This window comes from Lontra canadensis, unplaced genomic scaffold, assembly GCF_010015895.1.
Source record: "Lontra canadensis isolate GAN:19392208 unplaced genomic scaffold, GSC_riverotter_1.0 scaffold16, whole genome shotgun sequence".
NCBI classification, from domain to species: Eukaryota; Metazoa; Chordata; class Mammalia; order Carnivora; family Mustelidae; genus Lontra; species Lontra canadensis.
Genome location: NW_022631010.1, coordinates 5,682,214 through 5,705,864, shown reverse-complemented (window position 1 = coordinate 5,705,864; position 23,651 = coordinate 5,682,214). Strand labels below are relative to the sequence as shown.

Below are 23,651 nucleotides of genomic sequence, written 5' to 3'. Positions count from 1 at the left end.
GTCCTAATCTGTTCTTGGGTCTCAAGGATGGATCTCCTGTTTGGCTTTTTTGAAAAATGACCAGTCCCGTGGATTTTTAGAACCAACTTTGATAATGGTAAGCCCCAGACATCTCTGCCTCTTCTGTGGGGCACAGTTTTATTCTTAATCCCTCTTAATCCTCCCAACAATGTTGGAAGGTAGCAGTGGTGAGACTAATAGGTAGCATTCCCTGAGCGCTAAGTATGTAATAGGTACTTTCCTAAGGATTTTACATATGCTAATTCCATATTTGTAACCAACCTATAAAGTAAGTGCCATTTTGTTCCCATTTCATAGATAAGAAAATTGAAACCCAGAGAGAGATTAAATAACTTGCTAAAAACCACACAGTTAGTCAGGGGCAGAGCCAGGTCATGGCTCTGGAGCCCTTGCTCTCAATCTCTGTACTCTGTTGATAAAACAACCATTGCTCAGAGAGGTAAGCAACTTGCCCTGTTGTCTATAGTCCAGAAATGATGGCTCAACTCAAGCCCAGGATCCAACTGAAGAATATTTCCACTGCTCCATGCTGCTTTTCTCAATGGTAAAGCAGAGGAAAGGAGAGAGCCTGTTCTATGACACCTTCATGGAGAACAGAGTGATTTAATGCTGCCAAGGAGCCCCATGGGGATTTTATTTAAATGACAATCTGCATTGTGCCGTTGTCTGATATCCCCTCCCACTTACTTTTCTCAAATGTGGAAACCATGTCACTCTGTGCACCCTTCCCAGCACATAAATGCTTCGCTGGGGAAGCTGAATCTTTTTGTAGGGATTTGGGGTGTTCAGAATGTTTCCTCCTTAAGTGCTGTTATTCCGGGGACCTGTAAGGATGACTCATAGAGGGAGAAGCTGTAATGGAAAATTAATTGTCTTATCAGAGGTGGGACCCAGGCTGAATATTCAGAATTAGATTGATAAAGTGCTTTCAACGAGGGCCAGGAGGAGTCCTGAGTGGTCACTGACCAGTTAATTACTCGAAGGAAGTCAAGGACAGGGCTCCCATCTTCCATTTCTTGCAAGTTTTAATATCCCCAGTGTGTCCCACAACTGTGAGGGTGTGGGGTGTGCCTCGTGAGGAGGTGTGCCTGTGGTTGCTGTGGGTGCGTTTGGGTGTGGTTGTGTTTCTGAGTTTGTGTGAGAGTCCAAAGTGCTGGGGAGGGTCTGTGTATGTGATTGTGTTTGTGTGTGTTTCTTCTTATCCATGTGTGTGCATCTGTAGTGTTTGGTGTGAATCTATGGGTGTGGTCCTGAGGGTCCTTGTGGGTCTCTGGCTCTAAGTGTCTGAGGGCCTCCAGGAGGGGCTATTTGGTTAGAAATTGACATGTAGGTGGGTCAGGATGGGGAAGCACTTAGAAAGCAGGTGTTTTGATGGTGCTGTGATGTAAGAGAAGAGAAGGAAATAGAGGACATTTTTCAAATATTTTTTTCTCCTGAACTGGGAAAGATGAGCTACTATTAATAATAATAGTGGTTTATAAATCAGCAGTAATATTGTAGAACTAGTCATATGAGCTCCATTTAGAAAGTACCCGCTGTATGCTTTTTGTATACATCAGCTGCATTTTCATCGCTACTCTATACCATCACTATGTCCATTTCACAGAGGAGGCGACTGGAGCTCAGAGAGGTAAAGTAACTTTCCCAAGGTCACACAGCCAGGAGGACTGGGGCCAGGAAGAGAACTCAGGTCTGTCTGACTCCAGGGCCTGAACCTTCCCCACCATGTCAGACTACCACCCTTGGCCTGCACCAGCCACCACCCCCAGCTCTAGCTGAGCCCCAGCCATGGCAGGATAAGCCCCAGGATAGGATGGAGAAGGGCTGAGGTAGGCTGGCAGAACCAGTGCCATACAAGGGGAATAACCAAGCTCCAGGTCCCTCTGGCCGTGCGGTGGCTGTATGGCTTTGATGGTACTACCGCTTCTCCGGGCTTTACTTCCCTCATCACTAAGATGACAATTTGGATTTATTTGGTTTGATAGGTTGTTCCCTCTCTGATTATGTGGGCCACATGGCTGGGGCTCTATGGGGACCCCCATATTAACAGTCTAGTCCTCCAGCAGATGCCCCCCACCCCCAACAGCTCCTCTTTAATCTCCCAATTTGCTACCTTAAATCTCTGCTCATTGATGAAAGCTTGGGATAGTGTCTTTCATCTGCACTCAGCCTTGACCTATCAGCGTGGCATACTCCTACTTAGTCTTCAAAACCCAGCCTCAGGCTTCAGCTCTCAGATGACTCCCCTTATTATCTAGGCTGACTTAGGTACCTCTCCTCTGTGATGCCACAGTCACATCTGTCTCAGACTTTTCCACAATGTACAGAAATTAACTGTTCATTTTCTATCCCCCCTGCCCACTGTGATCCCCAGATGGCTGGGACTGAGTCTTCTCCAGCTGTACCCCTGGGTATTTAGCAGAGAACCTGGCCTATGGCACAGACTCTGTGAGCATTTTATGGAATGAATGCAGAAAAGGTAGCAACTTGCCAGTGTAATAGGATTTAGGTGAAACTGTGAGATTCACAGACTGAGAATAAAGCAATTTTATCTCCCCTTTGGCAAAAAGAACCTTACTTCTCATTAGGAGCTATTATTAGGGGTCATGGACCTCATGGAGCTTGTGGGATGACGAGGGGCAGCTCTCATATTAAGGCTCTCATTTCGGATCAAATATCTAGAATCCATTGGTATACCTGTCTTCCTGCTGGTGCCCAGGCTGCTCTTGAGGAATATAAGAACTGGAGTCTTTTGAGAGCAGCAACAACGAGTGCAGAGCCCTGGCTTTCCAGGCAGACAGACTGGGGTTTCTATCCTAGCTCTACTACTTCTTACTGGCAGTGCAACCTTAGGCAAGAGATGCCCTCCTCTGAGCTCAGTTTCCTCATCTGTAAAGTGGACGTGGTGGTTTCTACATCATAGGGTGCTTATGAGGGGTACATGACGTGGTTTAGGGGACACAGCTAGCACCTGATGGAAACCGGATGCGTGGTGGCTGTGATGAGATTTGGGTGATTGGAGATGGAAGGTTCTTCTCTTCTTCATTTGGGCAAAACCATTTCCCACCATTGACCTTCTGTTCGAGAGGTAGCAGAGGTCAAGGGCAGGCTCCAGATGTGGGAAGTTCTCTCCAATTTCAGTTCATCAACTCTGCCGTTGGCATCGGCCCGTGTCTCTTGGCTTGGAGAAGAATAACTGCTTTCTCCTGATTGTTACCTGAGAGCCCTCCTCGACTAGGAAAATAGACACCTTCTTGCATCTGTCCTGCCCCTCCATTCTGAGCCATTTAAAAGTGTGCAGGTCAGCGGCCTTAAGTTCATTCATTGTATTGTGCCTCCATCCCTGCTGTCTATTTCCAGAATGTTTTCATCACCCTAAACAAAAACTCTGTGCCCTTTAAGCAATAACGTGCCCCTTGGTGATCTCTGTTCCCCTTTCTGTCTCTGTGAGTTCACCGGCTCCAGGTGCCTCCCAGAAGCAGCGAACCCGGGACAGGTCAGATGAGAGCAGGTCCCACACATGAGGAACGTGGAGCTTCTTCCAATCCGATGAAAACCACTGGAGTGTTTTAAAAGGGATGTAGCACAATCAGAGGTACATTTTTATTTTTATCATTTTTCAAAAATTTTAAAAAAGATTTTATTTGTCTATTTGAGAGAGAGAGCGCGCACACACACATAAATTGGGGCAGATGGAGAGGGAGAAGCAGGCTTCCCGCTGAGCAGGGACCCAGATACAGGACTCAGTCCCAGGCCCCAGGATCATGACCTGAGCCAAAGGCAGATGCTTAACCCACTGATCCCCCCAGACGCCCCTGGAGGTATATTTTTAAAAGACTCTCTGGCTGCGGATGAGCCAGTAGTAGGTAGGAGAGGGGGTGGAGGCAGCAGCCAGGGGGGAAGTGGTGAGGGCTAGCCCAGGGTGACAGAGCCACGGCTGTGAAGACCTCTGATGAATCAGATGTGGGGCAGAGAAAGAGGGGAGTCAAGCATGCGTGTTTAGGAGAACGACATCCTCCTCTATTCTCCTTGCCTCTCGGCCTTAGCCTGAGCTGTTCTCTCTGCCTGGATGTCCTTTCCTCCCCTTTGCCTGGACAACTCCTACTTGTGATCGTTTCTCACTTAGCTCTCCTGTCCTCTAGGAAACCTTCCCCTCCCCCACCACCCCAGCTGGGTTGGGAGCCCCTCTTCTGTTGTCCCACGGAATTCCAGGTCACCTCCCAGGCCAGTCCTTGTCACACTGCTGGACACTTCCCACACCTCCATCGCCCCCCACCCTGGACCATGAGTGCAGAGACAAAGTTGGGTGTGGCACACTTCCCTCTCAGGGCCAAGCACAGAATGGCTCCTGGTGACAGTTGGATATGAAAGTAGGAGACAGAGGGAGGGGGAGGGGGAGACAGAGACGGAGAGGTTGAACAGGGGAACTCTTCCAGCACAGCTTCTGACTTCCTTGTCCCTGTTCCCACGGCAGCAGTCTCTGCAGGAGAGCTGCCAGGGGACTGGAAGCCAGCTGGAGACAGGCACTGAATTCCACCCAAGGGCCCCGGAGTGATCCAGGTCAGCTGCTCCTGTGTTCCCAGAGCAACAGGTGAAGAGAGAAAATATATAGAGCTTCAAGATGAGACAGAAGCAGGGCGGAGAGATGGTGGGAAGCAGTAGCACCCGGGCCTGGGGCACACACCTGGGACCCAGCGACCTGGTTTCAGACTGTGCTCTGCCATGCTGCCCCCTGCATAGCTCTGTGCCCATGGCTTACCCTCTCCCAGCCTCTGTTCCCGATCTGTAAAGGGGGGGTATGGTGTGCAGTTGATTGCAGGGGTACTGGGGAAATCAGGCGCGGTACTGACTGTGAACGTGGCGCCACAGGGACTGACATGGGGGAGGGACTTAAGAAATGCTGGCTCTACTTGTCTGTCCTCTGCCAAGTTCTTCTTTGCTCCTTCCTAACAGAATGATTCAAGGGCTGGTTGTTGCAAATATTTTCTTCTCTTCAGTGTTTGCTTTTGGCCCACTTCGAGATCCAAATTAGAGCCTCGTCATGCAGGGAAGAAAGCATGACAGAGCTCAGGAAGGAGTCTCAACGTCTGCATGGAGCTAGTGTTGTCCGCCTATCTTCAGATGACTCAGGAGCCCAGAGAGGTGAGGGATCCATCAGCTGCCACATAGTGCGTAAGTGGGAGCATGAGGCTTTGAGCCCAAGCAAGCCTGCAATTCCATGGGTCCCCATCCCACGTGCTGCTGCCCACGGGGCTGGGATGTGACCTCGAGCATTCCTGAGTCTGGGGGAGGGATGGGCTTTATGACAAGCTTCTCTAGGACTGTGGGAGAAAGCCACTCCTGGTCTTGTCCTGCGCATGTGCGTAAAGGATGCTGCAGAAGGAAAGGAAAAGCAGATGAATAAACCATTTGTTTTTTGAGGCTCACAATAGGCTCCAGGGGGGAAGGATGCCAAACCCTGAGGGTGTAAAGCGGGATTATCTGCCATGTCTTTCTCCTGGCTGTCCTTACTCCTCTTTACGATGAACAATGGTCAAGAGAGGCCCCTGCTCCTCTATTTGGGTACCCGCTGACTCCCAGGAATGGGAGTTGTTGTACCCTGTCTCCTAGAGCCTTTGTCTATTCCAAGAGTTTGTGGAGGTAGAGGTGGGGAGGTTGAGCATGAGGTGAAGAATAAGGAGGATGGAGAGAGACTGAGGATGGAGTTGGCCTTAGGGAGGAAGAAGCAACTGCAGCTCAAGGCCCCCAGATTCCTGGGGTGGCACCCAAGTCCTCTGGATCCTCTGGGGGGAAGCCAGCCTGACATGTGGCCAAGCACTCACTGAGCCTGGGCCATGGCCATTGGACACTGGGGATGGGGGCTTCCACACTGACTTCTGAAGTCCTTTGCCCCGGCTGAACCCGCCCCCACATGCTGCCTGAGAACATGGACAAGGAGGAGAGAAAGGCTGATTTGGATCCCGAAGAGTCCTTTCTGAAAGGGAGGAGGTAGACGTCATCTCCAGGCTGGAGGGGAGTGTGGGGGAGCTGAGCTCTGGGACCTAAGGGACAGGGCTCAACGTCTCCTCCCTCCCTGTGTGGCTGGGGCATCCATACCACACATATGCTGGTTGTGACTGTATAGCGCGCCATGAGGAAGTGTATGGAATTGAGTAGGTGCCCAGCAGACCGCTCCTTCCATCTTCCTCCCTGTAATGAATCAGGGGCAGGGAGAGGACCAGCGTCCAGAGAATGGAGAACACTGGTGCGTCAGAGCAGGAACGGTGGGATTATCACGAGGACAGATGGTGATGGAGCCCTCATTAAGGATTGGCTGCATTAAGTGATGCTGCCCACACCCTGTTTCACTCCCCACAAGAGCCCGATGAGCTAGAGACCGTTATCCCCATTTTATAGATAAGCCGACTAAATCTGAAGTTGGAAACTTGTCCAAGCTCAGTCTGCCGGTGAGCTGGCAGAGCTGGGAAGCAAACCCACATCTCCAGTATTCTGAGTTGCAGCCCGGTTCTACCTTGGATGGGGGCGGAGTTGGGGGATGGATAGTCCCAGAGAGCACAGCCCGGGGTCCCCACACCTCTGTGTGGGGAGACTGGGGCTTCGCACCCCGGGGGGCTGAGGGAGTGAGCAGGGGACTCTGGGCTCAGGCCAGCCTGCGTCTGTTCCTCCCTAGCTTGACAACTGAACTTGCTGTCTGTCTTTGGGGACATTTCTCAGCTCTGAAACCTCTTTTTCCTCACCTGCAAGATGGGAATAATATTCACTGTCGGGCCAGGTGGTGAGGACTCAACTCGCCAGCTTTGGCCGAGGGCCTGGTGCAGCCTCGGTGCCCAGGGAACGGGCAGCCCCTGCCAGGCTTCTGAAATAGTCATGCCTCCCCCCACAAACTGCGCGTCTGCTGTGGACTGAGGCAAGAAGCGTGTGCTCTCCCAAACTCAGAGACCACCCCACTCGGAATGTTCTGGAGGGTATTTGTGGCCATGAGAGCGCAGCCTTCAAGCTGCTGCTAGCGTGGACCGAGGACTCCGAGGAGGTAGGGATGCCCCCCACCCGGAGTGCAGGCAAAGGCACATCGGAGCCCATATTTTGAGGGGGATTTCATGATCATTCATTTTGTATTGCCATCAGAGAAAAGTAAACTGCAGCTCCTGGCTGCCGGGGAAGGGCTGAGTTCCTGCCAGGGCTGGTTGTGCCTGGCACCAGCCCAGGCATGTACCAGAGTCGACAGTGGGTGCAGGCAAGTGTGCACACAAAAACATTCCAGCACATGCGTGAACAGCGGCATGCGGAGCTACCATGGCACCCGGCACAGGGCACTGGCTCCGGCTGCCCTCCCCTTCTCATCGCTTCCCTCGGCGGGGGCTCTCTGCCTCTTCTGCTGTCTCTAGATCTCCTTACCCGAGCTTGTCCTCTTTCCTGGTTTCCTTCTCTCTCTTCCTCTGACTCTCCCTCCGGTCCCCCCCATCTCTCTGGACGGCCCCATCTCTGGCACTCCGCGTCTCTCTGTTTTCCCAACTCTTTCTCATCTGTATCACGCCCTATTTCTCTGACAGCGTCTTTCTCTTTCCGTTTCTCTGAATCTTCTGTTTCGCTGCCTCTCTATGTCCCCATCTGTCTCCATATCTTTCTGACTCCCTCTCTCTGTCTCCAGATCTGTCTGACTCTATCTCTCTCTGTGTCTCCATCTGTCTCTGTATCTCTCTGTCTCTTTCTTTCTGTGTCTCTCTTTCTTCAACTCTTTCTGTCTCTGTCCTTCCCTACCTCTCTCTCTCTTTTCTCTGACACTCTCCTGGAAACGCATCAAAGACTGAAGTGGCCGGATTTCAAGTGACAAACAGCACTACACCCAGGATCCAACCCCCTCCCTGCACGGCTGCCTTCCTCCTCCACATCCCCTGTCACGAAGAGAAGCCTATTGTGTGGGGCCCAGGGAGTTCGAGTTGAAGGGCCTGGGGGTCTGTGCCTCTGACTGCTCTGAGCTACTTCCCCATTGGCTCCCAGCAGCCTGTGCTCAGCAAGGGCTGAGCGACAGGGGGAGGCTCCAGTCCATAAAAGGGGGGGGCGAGGCACCAGAACTGCCATTCTGAGGGGCTTTGGTGGTGCTCACAGCCGCTTCTTTGGCACCTCTTCCCGAGCCAGAGTCAGGAAGACCCCCGAGTCCTGACCCAGCCACCTGCCACCACCCTCCGACCTGCTCGGCCAGAAGCTGCCCAGGGACAAAGAAGAGCACAGGTAATATCCAGAGGGGCACGGGAATCTCTCTTTTGATGATATTTGTTTTTCCCGGTCCTCTGGACCTGGGGGTGGTAAGAGCTCGGGCTGGGATATTTCAGGTCTGGCTCTGATAATTTGGCAGACAGAGTTACAGTTATGAGGTTAGTTTACAAACCCCCAGATCCGTCTGCGTGAGACGGACGGTTCTTCGGAATCCTCCCTCGGCGCAGCCCTGGCTTAAACAGGTGGGTTCTTCTCCCCCAAGGGTACCACCCCTCGGTTTTAGCTCCAGGGTCTTCTTTCTTCCCCAGTGGTCGGCACACATGGTTCCCATGTGAGGATGGGATGCCCCGGGTGGAAGAAGTGAGTTGAGCCACTCAGGGCGGTTTTAAAGGTCAGTGATTCTCGCCGGACTTAGAGAACAAGATCTGGGGGACGTTAATGAGATTCAGAGCTCTGGCATTTACTGGGTATCATGTACATCAATGTACAACCAAGTTAAGCCTTTTCATTCTTTTTCGGATCCTGTTTAATTGCTGACAGGGTGCTGGCTTGAGTGGTTTTCCTTTGACATCATTTACCCAGAAATGAAGTTTGGGGCTATTTTGTTGGGAAGGAACAGGGGAATGAGAGTGACAACGTGCCAGGAGACTCAGGCTTCACAGGATTTTTCTTGTCAATTTTCCTTCGCAAGGACTTGTTGCTTTCATGTAAATTATAGCCCAGGTGGGCAGGGACAAAGAAGCTCAGATGGGAAAGCCATTTGCTCACTGGTAAAGATATCCTTGTTCAAAGAAAGTATTCTAGAATCCTGAAGTTTGACTCTAGCAAAAAAGCTGGTGAGCTTCAGAGAAAAGAAAAAAAGGGGAGAAAGAAAAGCCTGGCGACGACACAGAGGTTGAATAGTAAATTCTGTGACCTCGTAATTTTTCCTGGGTACCTTTTACCTAGAATCTCTCCAAGCTTTACAAACATTCCTTAATTAAGCCTCCAACCTTCCCAGGGGAAACAAGCTCTTCAGGTTATTGGATCTGATTTCAATTCCCTTCCCACAGACTGAAAGTCTTCATTACCATCTTTCTTCCAAGGGTTGGTAAAATGTACAAGTCTTTCTAATTTGACAGGCGTTCCAGTCAAGATCCATTGCTAACATTGCAGAATGTCAACCCCCGGCCTCCCCCTCCCACCGCCACATCTCTCCCTCTTTCCCCCTTTCTTCCTCCCCTCAATCCCACTTCACCTTGCCTTTTGTTCTATTTCTGCAGGTCATTAATCTCCAGGCTTTGAGATCTGCGTGGGGGAGCTGTTGCAGCAGCCTCGGGGTGAGCTGGGCTGCCTGGGGGAGGTTTGCGTTTGCTGACGGGATCTCAAGCCCACTGCTTTGCCCCAGATGAGCTAGAGGTGTGATGGGTGTGTCTCCGCCGGCAGATGGGGGTTGGATGTCGCCATGCTTCCTGAGGAACCTAGCAGGTTTTAGCAGAGCAGGCAAAGGAACTGGCTCGGGGGCTAGCTGAGAAATTTACCATCACCCTAAACCAAATGGACAGGGATTAGCGTCTTGAGATAACTCCTGGGATCTGGGAATGGTCCATATATTGTCTTAATGTGTGTCTCACAATAACCCAGACGTGGGTTCAAATCTCAGGTCTCACCACTCATTTGCTGTGTGATTTGGGGACAGTAGTCGAGAGTTCATTTCCTCACCCACATGGTATGGATAATAGTGATGACCTCTGAAGGTTATTGCGAGACTCCCACGGGATACTGTAATATGCCTGGCATTCAGTAGGTACTCAATAAATGCCAGAGTGACTGCTCAAGTTCTCACTGTCCCTTCCCCCTCTGTCTGTTATAATACCCTTTATCACCCCTACACCATCAAGCTGTGCCCCATGTCCGGGAAATAGGTCTAGTATCTCAGTTGGTGGGGCTGACACTCTCCTCCCCTCCCAGTCCCATCCTCTCCGCACCAACAGAAGACCATTTCTTCATCTGTTGCCTCAGGATCATGAAGTCTCTTCCTGATCGATCCTCCCCACCCCGCTCCTACCGCCTCCCTCCTTGGGCCATTCTTGCACAATTGTTGTATTTATTAGATGTCTTCCATCATTCGAAGTGGGATCGATAGTTGGTGGTTTGATTTCAACGTGTGTCTGAGAAAGCGCAGTCAGCGAGCTGATTTCTCTCACCGTTTTCGCTCATCTCAGCCCATAAATGTTGGTTAATCTCACTGCGCCTGACAAAGGGCTAAAACAATTTCACCGAGACAGGGCTCGCCATTGTGGCTGGCAGTAAATATTTCTGGAGACACACAGTAAGTCCAGGATCAGGTCCTGGAGAGGGAGACGGGTCCTGGGACCTTTGATGTTGGGCCTCGTTAATCGCTCCCAGCCCAGGTCCAGATTGAAGTTCCTGGCAGGAGGGTAAACGGCCCAGATCCACGTGGCACAGCCACGAGTTTGGGCTCAGGAGACTTCTCCCTGAGGCCATCCAGCTGTCACCCTGGCTGGAGAGGGAGGCTCTAGGCATGGTCCCCTACCATCTACCATCTATCATCTACCACCTATTTGTCTACCATCGTTTGGCTCTTTGACCGTTAGTGGACAGTTCAGTCTAAGCTGAGAAGGGTTTAGTGAGCAGTTATTATGTGCTTGGCCCACGGGTCCACTGGCAAGAGGAGGAATTGGTGTTTGTGATCACACAGTAGGTCAACGCACTGAATCTAAGTCCCCTCCCGGCCCTGCCTTCCCCTGCTCTGCTTCTGTTCCCTCCCCTCCTCCTGTACCTTCTCCCGTTTGTTCCATCACCTCTCCTGCTCCATTCTCCATCATCTCCCAGCTTCTCTAGTGTCTTTATCTCTTTCTCTGTGCACAAGAGTCTCTGCTAGTCTTTTTGGCGTACACACCTCTCTGTCTCTGTCTCCCTCTCTGTCTCTGTCTCTCTGCATCTCAATCCCTGTCTCTCTCTGGCCCATCCTCCTTTGCCTTTCTCCCCGTCCCTTAATTGCACCAAATAACAAAGGGCGGGGGTTTCATGTGACTCCTGCTCTTAAAAATCACTCTTTTAAAAACAAAGTTAATAACCCCCCATGACCATGGAGTGCAGGGCCATGTTTCATTCTGGTCCTCGAACAGTAAGTGGCCTAGGACAGAGGGCTGTATCCCATGTTCTGTGCTTTGATTCTTGCTGGACTGCATGGGGGTTCACTTTCCATCTGAGACCAGAGCCCTTCTCCCCGCCCCTCCTCCGCGGACAGTCCATTCTTTGTTAATGACCCTAAAGGCCTTACAAGAACACTGTCTGCCACTTCTCCGGATCTCCCTTTTCCAGCCCCTGGAGACCCGCAGTGGTGAACTTCATATGCTTTTTGGTGTGGGGGAGGGTAAAACTCCAGAAACAGTCTCATCTTCAGGAACGTGAGACTTTGGTGGGAGGGTCTGCTGGACATTTAATGTGACCTCACACCTCAGGCACGGTTTCTGGGTGGGTCTGCAGACTGACTTTCAAGTCTGCTTCTGCTATGTCCTTGCCTCTCAGCCTTGACCTGGTGATCTTGCCTCTCTGGGACCTTCTTTCCTCATCTGGAAAATGGGGCTCATCGTGCCAGCTTCCTGGATTCTCCTGAGGGCAAACATGCAGTAATGGGACTGAAAGCGAGTCTGGCCCCATAGCTATACCTTCTGCAGGGATGCTACGGTCTCAGAGAACCCCAGCTCAGCCACACATGCCCTTGGGACCCTGGGGTGTGTGGTCCCTTGGTCCTCACCCTTCCCACCCAAGCCGGTAAAGGAGGCACCTGCCCCAGCGGTGGCCGCGGGAGGCCATGGGCCTGGCACAGAGCAGCAGCGCCGGGCTCCCAGCCCGCCGGCCGTGGGCAGGCTGTTGGAGGGTCATTGAAACGCCAGCTCCTCAGTGCGAGTCACCGCCTGAGGGTGGGAGGCCCCGCTCTATCTCCACTTCCCTCCTGACTCATGTTGTGACCTTAAACAAGTGACTTCATTCCTACCTTTTCCCATTTCCTCTTCTATCAAATAGGGATAATCATATGCGATAAAGTGCTGGGAGAGATAATTGCAATGTTAAATCAAGCCATTATTATTCCACGCTGGCTTTTTAATGCTTGCCGCTCCTCTGAGCCCTCTGCCTACAATATAGAAATATCACCGCCAGGAGATGAGTGGGTGGGGAAGGCAGTCCCTTCCCTCCCAAGGAACTCTGGGGCCTCGGGGTGGGGGGTGGGGTCGCCAGGGCGGCCCTGTCACAGGGCAGAGGCAGACAAGAAGCCAGAAGCCAGGGCTTGGGGAGGGGAGTGACTGCTCTCTGATTTTTCTCAAGAAAGTCAACTTCAAAACAATGAGAATAATCAAAATTAGAAAAATGGTGATAAGAGCAATGAAAGCAGGGGTCGGTGAACTTGGTCCACGGAAGACCAGCTAGTCTATAGTTTGGGGCATCTGGGCATCTCGTCCCTGTCTCAACCCTACGCTTACGACGATGAGCAGATGGGATGGGTGTTGGATATGTTCTCAGGGTTCTCCAGAGACATGGAAACAGTAGGATGTGTACATATAGAGAAAGAGAATTAGTAGAAGGAATTGGATCATGTGATTATGGAGGCTGGTGGGTCCAAAATTTCCTCGCCTCGTAGGGGAGAATGCTCCCTCCTCCCCACCAGCTTCTGCTTCCCTCCCTGGGCTGTCACAAAGCCCACGAGGCAGGGGCTGAGGAAGTCCTTCAGGGACCTGCAAGTAAAGAGGGTTTTTCTTTGGGAGGGCTGTGGGGAGGCCCCCGGGCCCACTCAGTCCATGGAGGGGGCCCCTCCTTCCCTGGTGGCCATGTGCACTTCCCTCTGGGGTCTGCCTGCCTGACGCTATTCCCCCCCACCTCACACCTTGAGCATCCAAGTGCCATTTCTTCTCAGCTCTTTCTGGTTGACAAGCAGTCAGGGCTACCTCTGATGCACGACTTTAAGCAAATCCCCCAACAAAGGTGAAAGGACCCATCTGGCAGGGCTCAGTAATTTGTTTATCCTACAATAGGAAGGAAATAGGATTGCCTAGTGAAGATCTCAGGGCTGATGTATTTTTATTAGAGTCACCTTTTAACCCAGAGAGATCTCGTCAGAAGCCCAGCTCCCATTGACAAACCAAGCAACTCTGGCAGGCGACTTCTTCTTCCCCAGCCTCAGTATTCTCCTCTGTACAAAGGGTATAAAGACATCTACCCCCTGGGGCTGTGCTGAGGATTAGAATTGTGTGTGTAAAGTGGGAACGCCCAGCCTGGCACCTAGTAGGCTATTGAGCTGTGGTGGCCGTTACCGGACCAATGTGACTGTGGATATGGAGTGGTCAGTGCTGCCTGGCACACAGTAGGCCCTACGCACGTGGCCGTTCATTCATTCAACAACTCATTTTTTGGTCTTTGAACTGTGTTCCAGGCATGTGTTCTCACTCCTTTTTGCCTTCTTTTGGCACCTCCTAGAGACTAAGAGTTGAATGGAGCCTTCATATTCTGCTATGTAAAGCACTGACTACGTGCCAGGTACCCAGCTGGGGGGCCATGTGCATGATTACTTAATTCCTATACCCACCCCCTGACACATTATTATTAGCCCCACTATGTGACCAAGAAGACAGAGACACAGCAAAGTCAAGTAATTTTCCCAGACTGGGGCTAAGGGGTGGGTTGGGTTTTGAATCCGCAGAACTAAGGACTTGTTGATCCCGCTTCTGGGTCAGGAAAGACTTGGAGGCGCCCCTCTCCTTTCTGACCCCATGCTCCTTCTCCAAGTTATTGGAGAAGGCACTGCAGTCAACCATCTATCAGGTGCTCAGCAGCAGACGTGAGGGAAGCCACCGGGTGGGGACAGTGGTGACCAGGCTGCACGTGTCCCTTGGGTAACGGTTGCCCTATGGCAGTGCAGGCCCAATGTCTCCAGAACTTCTGATTTTTTAATATAGGTCAGAAATTAAGATTTTGAAATATAAAAACATCCCAAGTTAGAATTGGTGGCAACAGAATTAAAAAAAAAAAAAAATCCTTATGCGAGGCAAAACACCTCGTGCCTATTTGCTGAATTTGTCCCTCAGGCAGCTGGTCTGCAGCCTCTGGACATTTGCCTTGTGCAGGGAGAGAGCTGCAGGCTGAGGAGGAGGAAGCCAGAGGCCTCAGCCCTGCCTGACCCTGCCTAACCCCTCCATCACTGCCCTGACCCTCCCTGGGCAGCCCTCTGCTTGTTCCCCATGCCATTAACGTCCCTTCCCAGTTCTTCCTGGGAAAGCCACTGAGGCTCAGGGGGCGAGGGCTATATCGGTGGGGCGTGGGTGTGTGTGTTGGGGGTGGGTAGGGGTGAGAGGTGCTTTGCTTGAAGATAGGGACTTGTGTCCTTCCCAGGGCCAAGGAACCATAACTCTGCTCACACCTTGAGCAAGTCAAGGAAAAAAATCAAAGCCTCAGAATAAAGTCCCTAATATTCAGCATGTCACCTGGTTCCTTCTTCTGTCTTTCCCTTCCCCCTTCATCTCTCCTCCCCCTTCCGCTTCCTGTCTGCCCTCTTCTCTTATTTCCTCTTCCCTCCCCTCCCCTGGCTCCCTGGTTTCCACAACATTTGCTGAATTTCCTTTAGCAGTGTTGGTCTTGGACAACCGCAGACCCCGTGAGGTTTCTCAAGGGGCACAGAGCCGTGATCCCGAAAAATTCAGACTAGGCTTCCCAGACGTCCAGGGGTGGCCCGTTGTATCCGCTCAACAAACCTGGGGGAGCTCTTGCTCTCGCTGGGCACACCGTTCACTCATCCGTTCATCATCAATCCTCATACGGCCTTCGTCTTCTCATAGCGAAAGAGCGAAACGCAGACTCCTCACCTTGGCCTACAGGGTCCCACGCCATCTGGCCACAGCTCCTCTGTCTGCTTTTCTACCCCAGTCTCCTGCCTCATGCCCCCTCATCCACCCTGGCCGCCTTGTCATCCTCAAATGCACCACACACTCTCCCTGTAGCGACTTTGACTTGCAGAGATGAAGATCCCCCCGCCCCCCTCCACCGCACCCTGGTCAGGGAACTCAGAAAACAAGAGGCAGTTAATGTGACAGAGCCAGCATAGGTGACTGTGGGAGCTCTGACGAGGGGGCTAATCCAGGCAGACTTCCTGGAGGAGGCAACTGAGGCTGAGTTTTGAAGAACAAATCAGAGTTAGCCAGGTCAGAGGCAGATGGGAGGGGATGGGGGTGGTGTTCCAGACAGAGGGAGCCCCTTGGGCAAAGCCTGGAAGACGGGGCACATGGAGCACTCTTGTTGGAATTGCAGGGGGCGTGGTCAGGCCTGCATCAGGCAAAGCTCACAGCCAGCCAGTCTGGGTGCTGTGCATTTGCTGGGATCCCTTAGATGACGTAAGCTCTGTGCTTCCATTTCCCTGCTTCTAGAATGGAAAGAATAGTAGTTCCTGTTTTATGGGGTTGTTAGGAGGCAAATGGGTTAAAACGCAGGTGGGTCTCAGCATGGCCCGGCACGCGGTGCACGCTAGTCAGCATCAGCTCCTCTTAGTGGGAAAGCCCGAGAGCAGTTGGCTAAGAGGCAGGGTTCCTCTCAAAGGCCAGGAGGCAGGGCAGGGGTGCAGTCAGATTCACAAGATTGGAGGAGTCAGGAGGCGGCTGCCTGGAGGGAGAAGCTGGAGGCTGGGGGGTGGGGGTGGGCAGTGGACTGGGGGAGCCTGGCCAGTACCTCATGGTTAAGAAAGTGGGCTCAAGCCAGACCCCTGGGGATGCAAATCCCAGCTTTGCCCCTTACTTGCTCTAGAAGCTTGACAGGTGTCTGAACTCAGTTTCCTGATCTGTAAAGTGGGCGTGACAATAGTACCCACCCCAGAGAGTCACGATGAATAGAAATGAATTCATTCATGAGAATCATTTAGAACATCAGGAGTACTTAACATCCGTCTGATCAGCTAGGATTATTATTAAATATAAAGTTAGTGGATGAAAGGAAAGGCTGCTGATGCTATTTTTGCCTGGGACAAAAAGGATCTAGAATCGGGCCTCCTACCTTGGCAGCCAAGCTGTGTGGGAAGCCTGGGGGCGGGGAGTTGTGTGGTGTAGGCTCCTCCTCCACGGCAGGTAAATCACTGCTGATCTAAGGGGCCAGCCCCACCATTGCCATCGCCCATAAAGGAGAAAACAAGAGCTGCCTGCTTTGTATATGCACATGAGAGGTCCAGCTTACTCTCCCAGAGGCCAACACTGCTCAGCAGCTGGTAGAACATGAGACTGTCCAGGGTGGGCAAGAGAGGTGCGATGGACCCATGTCCACTTCCCTGGGTTTTCTTCTCTGAGCCTCCCTGCTTCAGGGAGCAGAACTTGCCCAGCTTCAAGAGAAGCCTGGGTTCTCTTCTTCAGTTGCTGTGTGACCTCAGGAGATCTGTCAAGCCTCTCTGATCACCAGTGTTCTCATCTACAGAGTGGGGATGATGATACCCACCTCCCACAGTTGGTGGGTGGATTGAGAACAATATACAAGTCAATGGCCCTGGGCAGTGGGTCCTCTGGGTCTCGCAGAGGGTTCAGCTGTTAATGAATCAATGTTGCTCTGGAAATGGTAGTCATTAAGATCAGAAGAGTGGGGAGTCAAGCAGAACAGTCTTGCTCCCCAGCTTCTCTGCTTGCTGTAAGGCTTGGGTGATTCACTGAACCAGAAGTGGCACCTTACTGGGGAGGAGTAGATGGGATGATGGACAGCAGGGCTTGGTAAATTCTGTCTGGGATCTTACTAGGCATCCTGGGGAGGGGTAGCGGATGGGAGAGGATCTACTGTGTGCTCGAGAGGGAGACCCTCTGAGCTACAACGAGGGGCTCTGGGGTGGTGGGGAGGTACCCGCTAAATCCCCTGAGCAAACTGGGCAGTTTGCAGCAAAGGCAGGCACGGGAGACTTGGAGGAGGGAAGGAGGACAGTGTCCCTGAGAGCAGTGTGATGGGTGTCCAGCAGCAAAGACCAGGTGGGCAGAGCCTGGAGCCTCCCACCTGGAGAGGAGTGTCTCAGAAGAACTCCCCATTTCCAGTTGGGAGAAAGGTCCTGTGCCCCCTTTTGAATGGCACTGAGTCTTGATATTTGTTTTATAAGGAGTTAATTATGAGAGGAAGAGCTTTTAACACACTATTTGCAATGCATGAACTCTAATGCCTAGCATTTACTGCATGTGCGTGCTAGGGGTGGGTCAGGGACAACCAGAACCATGACAGGTAGTGCCCTGGAGGAGCTAACACTCTAGCGGGGTCAGTGATACTTGCCAAGAACTACAGCAAACCAACACCGAATCCAGAGGATCCTATGAGATGGTGAGTGCTCTGGTGCCAACAAAGCAGGGTGATGGAAGAGGAGTCAGGAAGCAGCTTTAAATCCAGGGGCTGCAGAAAGCTCCCTGGTGATTTGACATTGACTTCATCTAATTACAAGAAGGAAAAAACCATGTGAAAATCTCGGCTAAGAGTACTGTGGCGGGGGGTTGGTGGTGGTGGTGGTGCATGGATGGAACGTGCAAAGGCCCTGGGGTAGGAGCAAGCTTGGCAGGTTTGAGGAATGCAGAGAGAGATGAACAAGACACAACTCCTGCCTTCATGGAGCCAAAGCCTGAAGACTCAGATAATTACCAAATAGTGGAATATTTTGATGGAGGAGGCACAAGTTTTAGGGTGATTGCAAAGGAAGAACATCCTATCCAGCCTCGGAGATCAGGGAAAGTTGCCTGGAGGAAGTGACATCTAATGTAGGGACTAAATTAGCAGGTAATAGAAGAGGAGTGGAAGGGTTTTCCAGCTGAGGGACCAGCATATGCAAAGGACCGGAGATGGGACAGGGCCTGATACGTTTATTAGGGGAATTGCAAGTAGCTTGATGTGGTTGGGACCAAGTCTTAGGGTGTAGGGGATGAGACTGAGAGTGTTCCTATAATTTAGAAAGGGGTCCAGGCCTGACCCAGCCTAACAGATCTGATTGCAGAATTGCCATGCTGAGCAGGGTGTTTTAGGTTGGGCAGAAGGGATCCAAGAAGGAACTAGAGGCAGGGAGGCCAGCTCAGAGGAGGTGGAAAGATGGCCACAGTAAGTAGAAGTGCTGGGATGAAAAAGGCAAATTCCAGAGAACTTACAAGGCAGAAAGGACTGGCCTGGGGACAAGCTGCAGAGTGGGGACAAGGCAGGTGATGGGGCCTCAGAGAATCCAGAAAAACAGATGCTGAGTGTCTTCTGGGTTGGGGATGGGCAAAGTGGGTTTTGAAGGTTCACAGACTCAGGTCAAGTCTTGGCTTGTCCACTGCCTAGCTGTGCAGGCAATCTCTTCCCCTTTGAGCCTCAACTTCCCCACCTGTCTGATGAAAACAGAACAGCCCACCTCTGGAACTATTATGCAGATAAGTGTGAGCATGGGGGAAAGCTCCTGGCCTGTAGCAAGTACTCAGCACATTAATTCCCTTCTTTGATCCCTGGCCTTGGGCAACCACTGTGCCTCCTGGGGCCTCTATTTTCCTGACTGTGAAATGGGAATGAGGTTATTGGCCTTGCAGTATTTCCACAGGGGTTGGCCGGATGGCTCCGGACACTGACAGAGTAGGTGCTCACAGACCCCTTCTCTTCTCTTTCTCCATCTGTAGCAGGAAGAGAGGAGACAGCATGGCGTGGCAGGGGCTGGTGCTGGCCGCCTGCCTCCTCGTGCTCCCCTCGGTCATGGCGGACTGCTTATCCCAGTGCTCCCTTTGTGCTGTGAAGACCCAGGATGGGCCCAAGCCCGTCAACCCTCTGGTAGGTCCTGGGCCTGTGTGCGGAAGGGGCCGTGTGTGCGGAGTTTGGGCCACTGTGCGTCTGGTCTATAGACTTGTCCCACCTGTGCCAGACACATCCTGCCGTGGGGTTATCCTGGGCACCCGAGACTGCAGGATCCCCCCTCTATCCCCACCTCTGACTTTACCACCCCTGGCTTGCTCAGGCCTGGGACGGACACAGGTTTCCAGGGAGACTGATGCCTTGCAACAAAGAGGGTCAATAAGGAGGCAGTGCTGGCTTTGGGAGTAGGCAGCCTATGGCAACTTTCTAGGGCCTCTTCCCACCAGGCTGAGGGCACCTCCTAGTCTAGCCATTCCCGTGGGAGGAGGTCTCTCCAACCACAACTAAATGCCCGGATCTGGTTGACAGGATCCAAGCCTGGACCCTTCTCCTGGATCTTAGCATTTCTAGGCCTGGCCTTGTTGGCTTTGCTTTGAATCCAGCTCCCCCATGTATTTCTCCCTTGATGGCAGACAGGTGAGAGTAAAGGTTCCAAGGTGGTGGTGGACAGAGCACAGGCTTTAGGTCTATCACTTTCTCACTCTGAGACTCTGGAACACGCCTGCCTTCATTTTCCACATCCACAAAATGGGCGTGATTCTTTGAAATAACAACACGAAGGACCAAACACACGGTTCTAGCTGTTCTTCATTGAGAGGCAGACGATCACAGGGGAGCTCCGTGTGGAGGGCTTGTGGCATTAGCCTGCCTCGGTCCAAGTTCCAGAATTGTCCCATGTTGTCACTGTCCTCCTCATGACCATCACCGCGATCACATTTGAATTCTCCCAGCACTCCTGTGAAGGAGACATTTTTGTCGCCTGGGGTTTGATGAGCCTTCCGACACCTCACAAGTGTTCTCTCCACCATCCTGGACGGCTTCCTTGTCTATTACATCCTTCACACCTGGGAAAGGGGGCGAGAGCCAAGTATTCTCTCTGTAGTCAGGAGCTCAGAGGATGAGTGAGTGCCCCGCAGAGCACTCCGGGAATATCTTACTTGGGATGTTGGCATCGCCATTCGTAGCCATGTTTCCCTGGGAAAGCTGTTTCGCCTCTCCATGTCTCTTCCCTCATCTTGTGCACAGGTGCACCATCCCCTACCTTCATGCACCCCTGGGAGCATTAAAGTGGGAAGCCTGGGGCTTAGTAAGGGCAGCTACTTTTGATTTTTTGACACTGGACAAGGGATTCTCTGGGGCAGGGGAGTACACGGGACTTGGCGTTTCAACGGGGGTGATGTTACCACTCTGGTCTTTTTGGGGTTTTGTAGATTTGTTCCCTGGAATGCCAGTCCGCTCTGCTGTCGGCTGAGGAGTGGGAGAGATGCCAAGGCCTTCTGTCTCTTTTCACCGCCTTCACCTTCAGGCTCAATGGCAAAGAAGACTTGGCGACCAAGGCCGCTTGGGAGGAACCCTATAGTGAGCTGGCTAAGCGCTCTGGGTCCTTCCCGAAGGAGATTGAGAAAAACAGATTTCTCCTCAGCACCCCGACAGAGGAGGACACCCTGAGCAGGAGCCTGGCAGAGAGGCTCAGGGGTCTCTCTGGCAGGTTCGGGGAGGAAGGGGAGTCTGAGCTGCTGGGGGACACCCAGCTGAATGATGATGCCGTGGAGGCTGGGGCACTGGATTCCAATGAGGAGGGGCACAAGGAACAGGTCAAACGCTATGGGGGCTTCCTGCGCAAATACCCCAAGAGAAGCTCAGAGGTTGCTGGGGAAGGAGATGGGGAGGGCAATGGGGAGAGAATGGGCCATGAGGACCTGTACAAACGCTATGGGGGCTTCCTGAGGCGCATCCGTCCCAAGCTCAAATGGGACAACCAGAAGCGCTATGGCGGTTTCCTGCGGCGCCAGTTCAAGGTAGTAACTCGGTCTCAGGAAGACCCCAATGCCTACTCCGGAGAGCTTCTTGATGGGTAATCCTCCCCCCATTGTGGAGTCAAGTCAGGAGCTCCCCCTGACACCCTTCCAGATTGGTGTGCCCTCATTCATCCTACCTTAGAGCCCCCGTTCCCAATGCTCAGTTCAGCCTGGTGTGCAAAACATCCAAGCCCAGCCTGCCTCTTTTCTGTGTGGGGCACAGTGTTTGTCCAGGGTTAGCGAGGAAGAAGGATGGAGGTCCCCTTCTCCAGTAGGCTCAGTGCTTGGCTTCAGCTCTAGAACATTGAAACTACCGCCAACAGCAGTTTTTCCTATTAACCCCCCCTCATTAATGTGACTCCCCAGTTCCAGGAATCCAGACTGATATGTTCTTCATTCCTCTAGATAAATAGCAAAACAAGATAAAGAAACAAATAGAAATCATAACACTTCACCCCAAATCTTAAAGGACCTCCTTGTGCTCTTCACTTCGGAGACCATGCTTTAGGTAAAAGGCTCAAACACTGCATTTTCTTGGAAGTCCTACATCAGAAAGCTCGGTCCTCTGGTGGGCACGTGTTCAGTTGTGTCCCCTGTGTTCTCCTCGTTCAGAAACATACCTCTTGAGGAATCGAGTTCCCGGACTCTAGTTCATGTTGGTACCTTGGATAGCACCCCGCTCCTCCCAGGAGAGGAAGGGCGTGGAAACCCCTTCCAAAATGGTAATGAAAGCAGTTCTCCCACTGAATACTGAAATGATCAGGAAGGGAGCAAGACAAACCAATTTGCTCTGTGCAGCAAACGCAAAATGTGGACCAGTTCCCTCAGCCCTCATTAAACTAATTAAACAGATCGGCAGCACACTCCCACCCCAGGATGAACTAAAGCTGAGTCAAGTTGATGAGGTTAAGCACAACCATGTTCTTGAGCAGCTGAATTGGCCGCCAAGAGTCTCAGCCATCTGGCCAAACATATGCATTGGGCATTGGGTAAGGGAATCCAGAAGCAACAGCTAGAAAGACAAAAAGGCGTTCTTCAACCCCTGTGATGATTCTTTCTTCTGATTTCTCAGAATAAAACCAGAAAGAGGCATGAAGTGATTAAGTGCTTGAGGCCAAATGAATTCCCTTGATTCAAATAACCCAGAATCAGAGGCAGAGACCTCCCAATTCTGCGGTTTTGATCAAAGTCTTCTCTCTCTCTCTCTCTGTTGCTCTTGCTTGCTCATCCCTAGGCACTACAGCTTGGTTCGTGCATCCAGGAGGCTGGGCATGATAGGAGAGGAAAGGGTCTTGAATTCAGTTAATTTGTCTAAGATGCTACTGAGCATACCTCTTTGCGCACAACCCCCAGGTCCCTCATGATGTTCTGAAATGTATGGATTGTTGTAGGGTTACTTCATGTGCTTTTAAAAGAATCCCACTTATGCAGTTTACCCAGAATTTGCTTATTCCTTAGCAGGCATGTGTTATTTCATACTCCTCCAGTGCAATAAATAAAAGAAAGATGGTGATGACTTGGGGTGTGTATATGTGTGCCTCAGTCCCCAGAGCGTGGAAAGACCATTTGCAGAAAAGAGTGCTGTGGAATGAAAAATACAACACACAGACACAGACATACAGACACACACACACACACACACACACACACACACACGTCAGGAAACTAAGTGTAGGATAACAGAAAGAGCACAATCTTTAGAATGCCATCACCCTTAATTTGAGATCTGTGTGATCTTGGGTAAGTTATTTGACCTCTCTGAGCCTTAGTTTCCTCTTCTGTGAAAGAAAGACCTCCCTGACTCCCAGAGACTGTCTCCTATGCTGGATTACTAATGCAAGAGGGACAAATGTTCCCAGACAAAGGTGAAGAACTCTGTAGAGAGTGTGCCATAATGTCCTTTACTAAAATGACATGCTTTATTAAATGGCATCAAGGAGATGTCTTTAAATAGGGCTGGTATGGAAGAGTCCCAGTGGCTCCAGACCTCATGAGTCCCATTTAGTCACTGGCTTTCCGAGTGACATCTTAGAAAACATAGGGCCAAGGAAGGTCGGTCTCCTTCATTCTTTCCTTCATTCAAGAAAGAATTAATTGAAAGCCTGCTGTGTGGTAGGTGTTTTTCTAGGTGCCGGACATACAGGAAAATAAAATGGACAAGGTCTCAGCTCTTATGGAACTTGTAGGCAATGAGGGGAAGACAAGGAAACAAAAATATGAATCTAAAATTAAAAATTAAATGTAAAAGAGATAAAATGTAATGAATTTAAAATTGAATATAAATGAAATTTAAATTAATGGTAATTATTGTGAAGGGAACAACTGGGATTTAGTAATAATGGATAATAGGGATAGGGGAGGAATATCCCTAGGGTGTTCAGGAAATCTTTCTTGAGGAATACTCCATTCTTGCTGTTCATAGGATCATCAAGTTGGAAGGAAACTAAGGTTGGGATTATCTCCTCCAACTACCTACTTTGTGCCAAAATTGACACATTGATAATAAATTTTAACTTGGATTTCACGACATATTGCTTCTCCTTAATAATTCAGTGTGGGGAAGTTCTATCTTTAGGTTGGGTTGAAATTAAGGTTTCTGTCACTTTGATGCATTGGGTCCTGATCTTGTTGTCTACCAGCCCAGGAACCTTTTCAGAATTTTCTGTTGCTTGCAAACAAATGGCTCCTAAGTATCTCAAATAAGTTAAGTGAACAACCAAAACCAAAACTAACCAACAAACAAACAAAAAAAAA

The 23,651-nt window shown here is 51.2% G+C and overlaps 1 protein-coding gene across 3 annotated transcripts; it reads left to right on the top strand.

The window, feature by feature from the left end:
- Positions 1 to 7,809: 7,809 nt before the first annotated feature.
- PDYN (prodynorphin) lies at positions 7,810 to 22,414 on the top strand. Of its 3 annotated transcripts, XM_032859028.1 has the most exons (5): positions 7,810 to 8,250; positions 9,498 to 9,554; positions 13,714 to 13,773; positions 18,870 to 19,017; positions 20,310 to 22,414. In XM_032859028.1, the coding sequence occupies exons 4-5, from the start codon at positions 18,889 to 18,891 to the stop codon at positions 20,955 to 20,957; spliced, it is 777 nt and encodes a 258-aa protein (XP_032714919.1). In that variant the 5' UTR covers positions 7,810 to 8,250; positions 9,498 to 9,554; positions 13,714 to 13,773; positions 18,870 to 18,888; the 3' UTR covers positions 20,958 to 22,414. The 3 variants fall into 3 exon arrangements, with proteins under 3 accessions (XP_032714919.1, XP_032714918.1, XP_032714920.1); XM_032859027.1 differs by lacking the exon at positions 13,714 to 13,773; XM_032859029.1 differs by lacking the exons at positions 9,498 to 9,554; positions 13,714 to 13,773.
- Positions 22,415 to 23,651: the final 1,237 nt, after the last annotated feature.

What these genes read in the sequence shown, in the direction of transcription:
- PDYN (XM_032859029.1), top strand. Translation starts at nt 18,889, where the DNA reads ATGGCGTGGCAGGGGCTGGTGCTGGCCGCCTGCCTCCTCGTGCTCCCC. An exon ending in CCAAGCCCGTCAACCCTCTG is followed by an intron (nt 19,018 to 20,309) that starts GTAGGTCCTGGG and finishes GGGGTTTTGTAG; the next exon opens with ATTTGTTCCCTGGAATGCCA.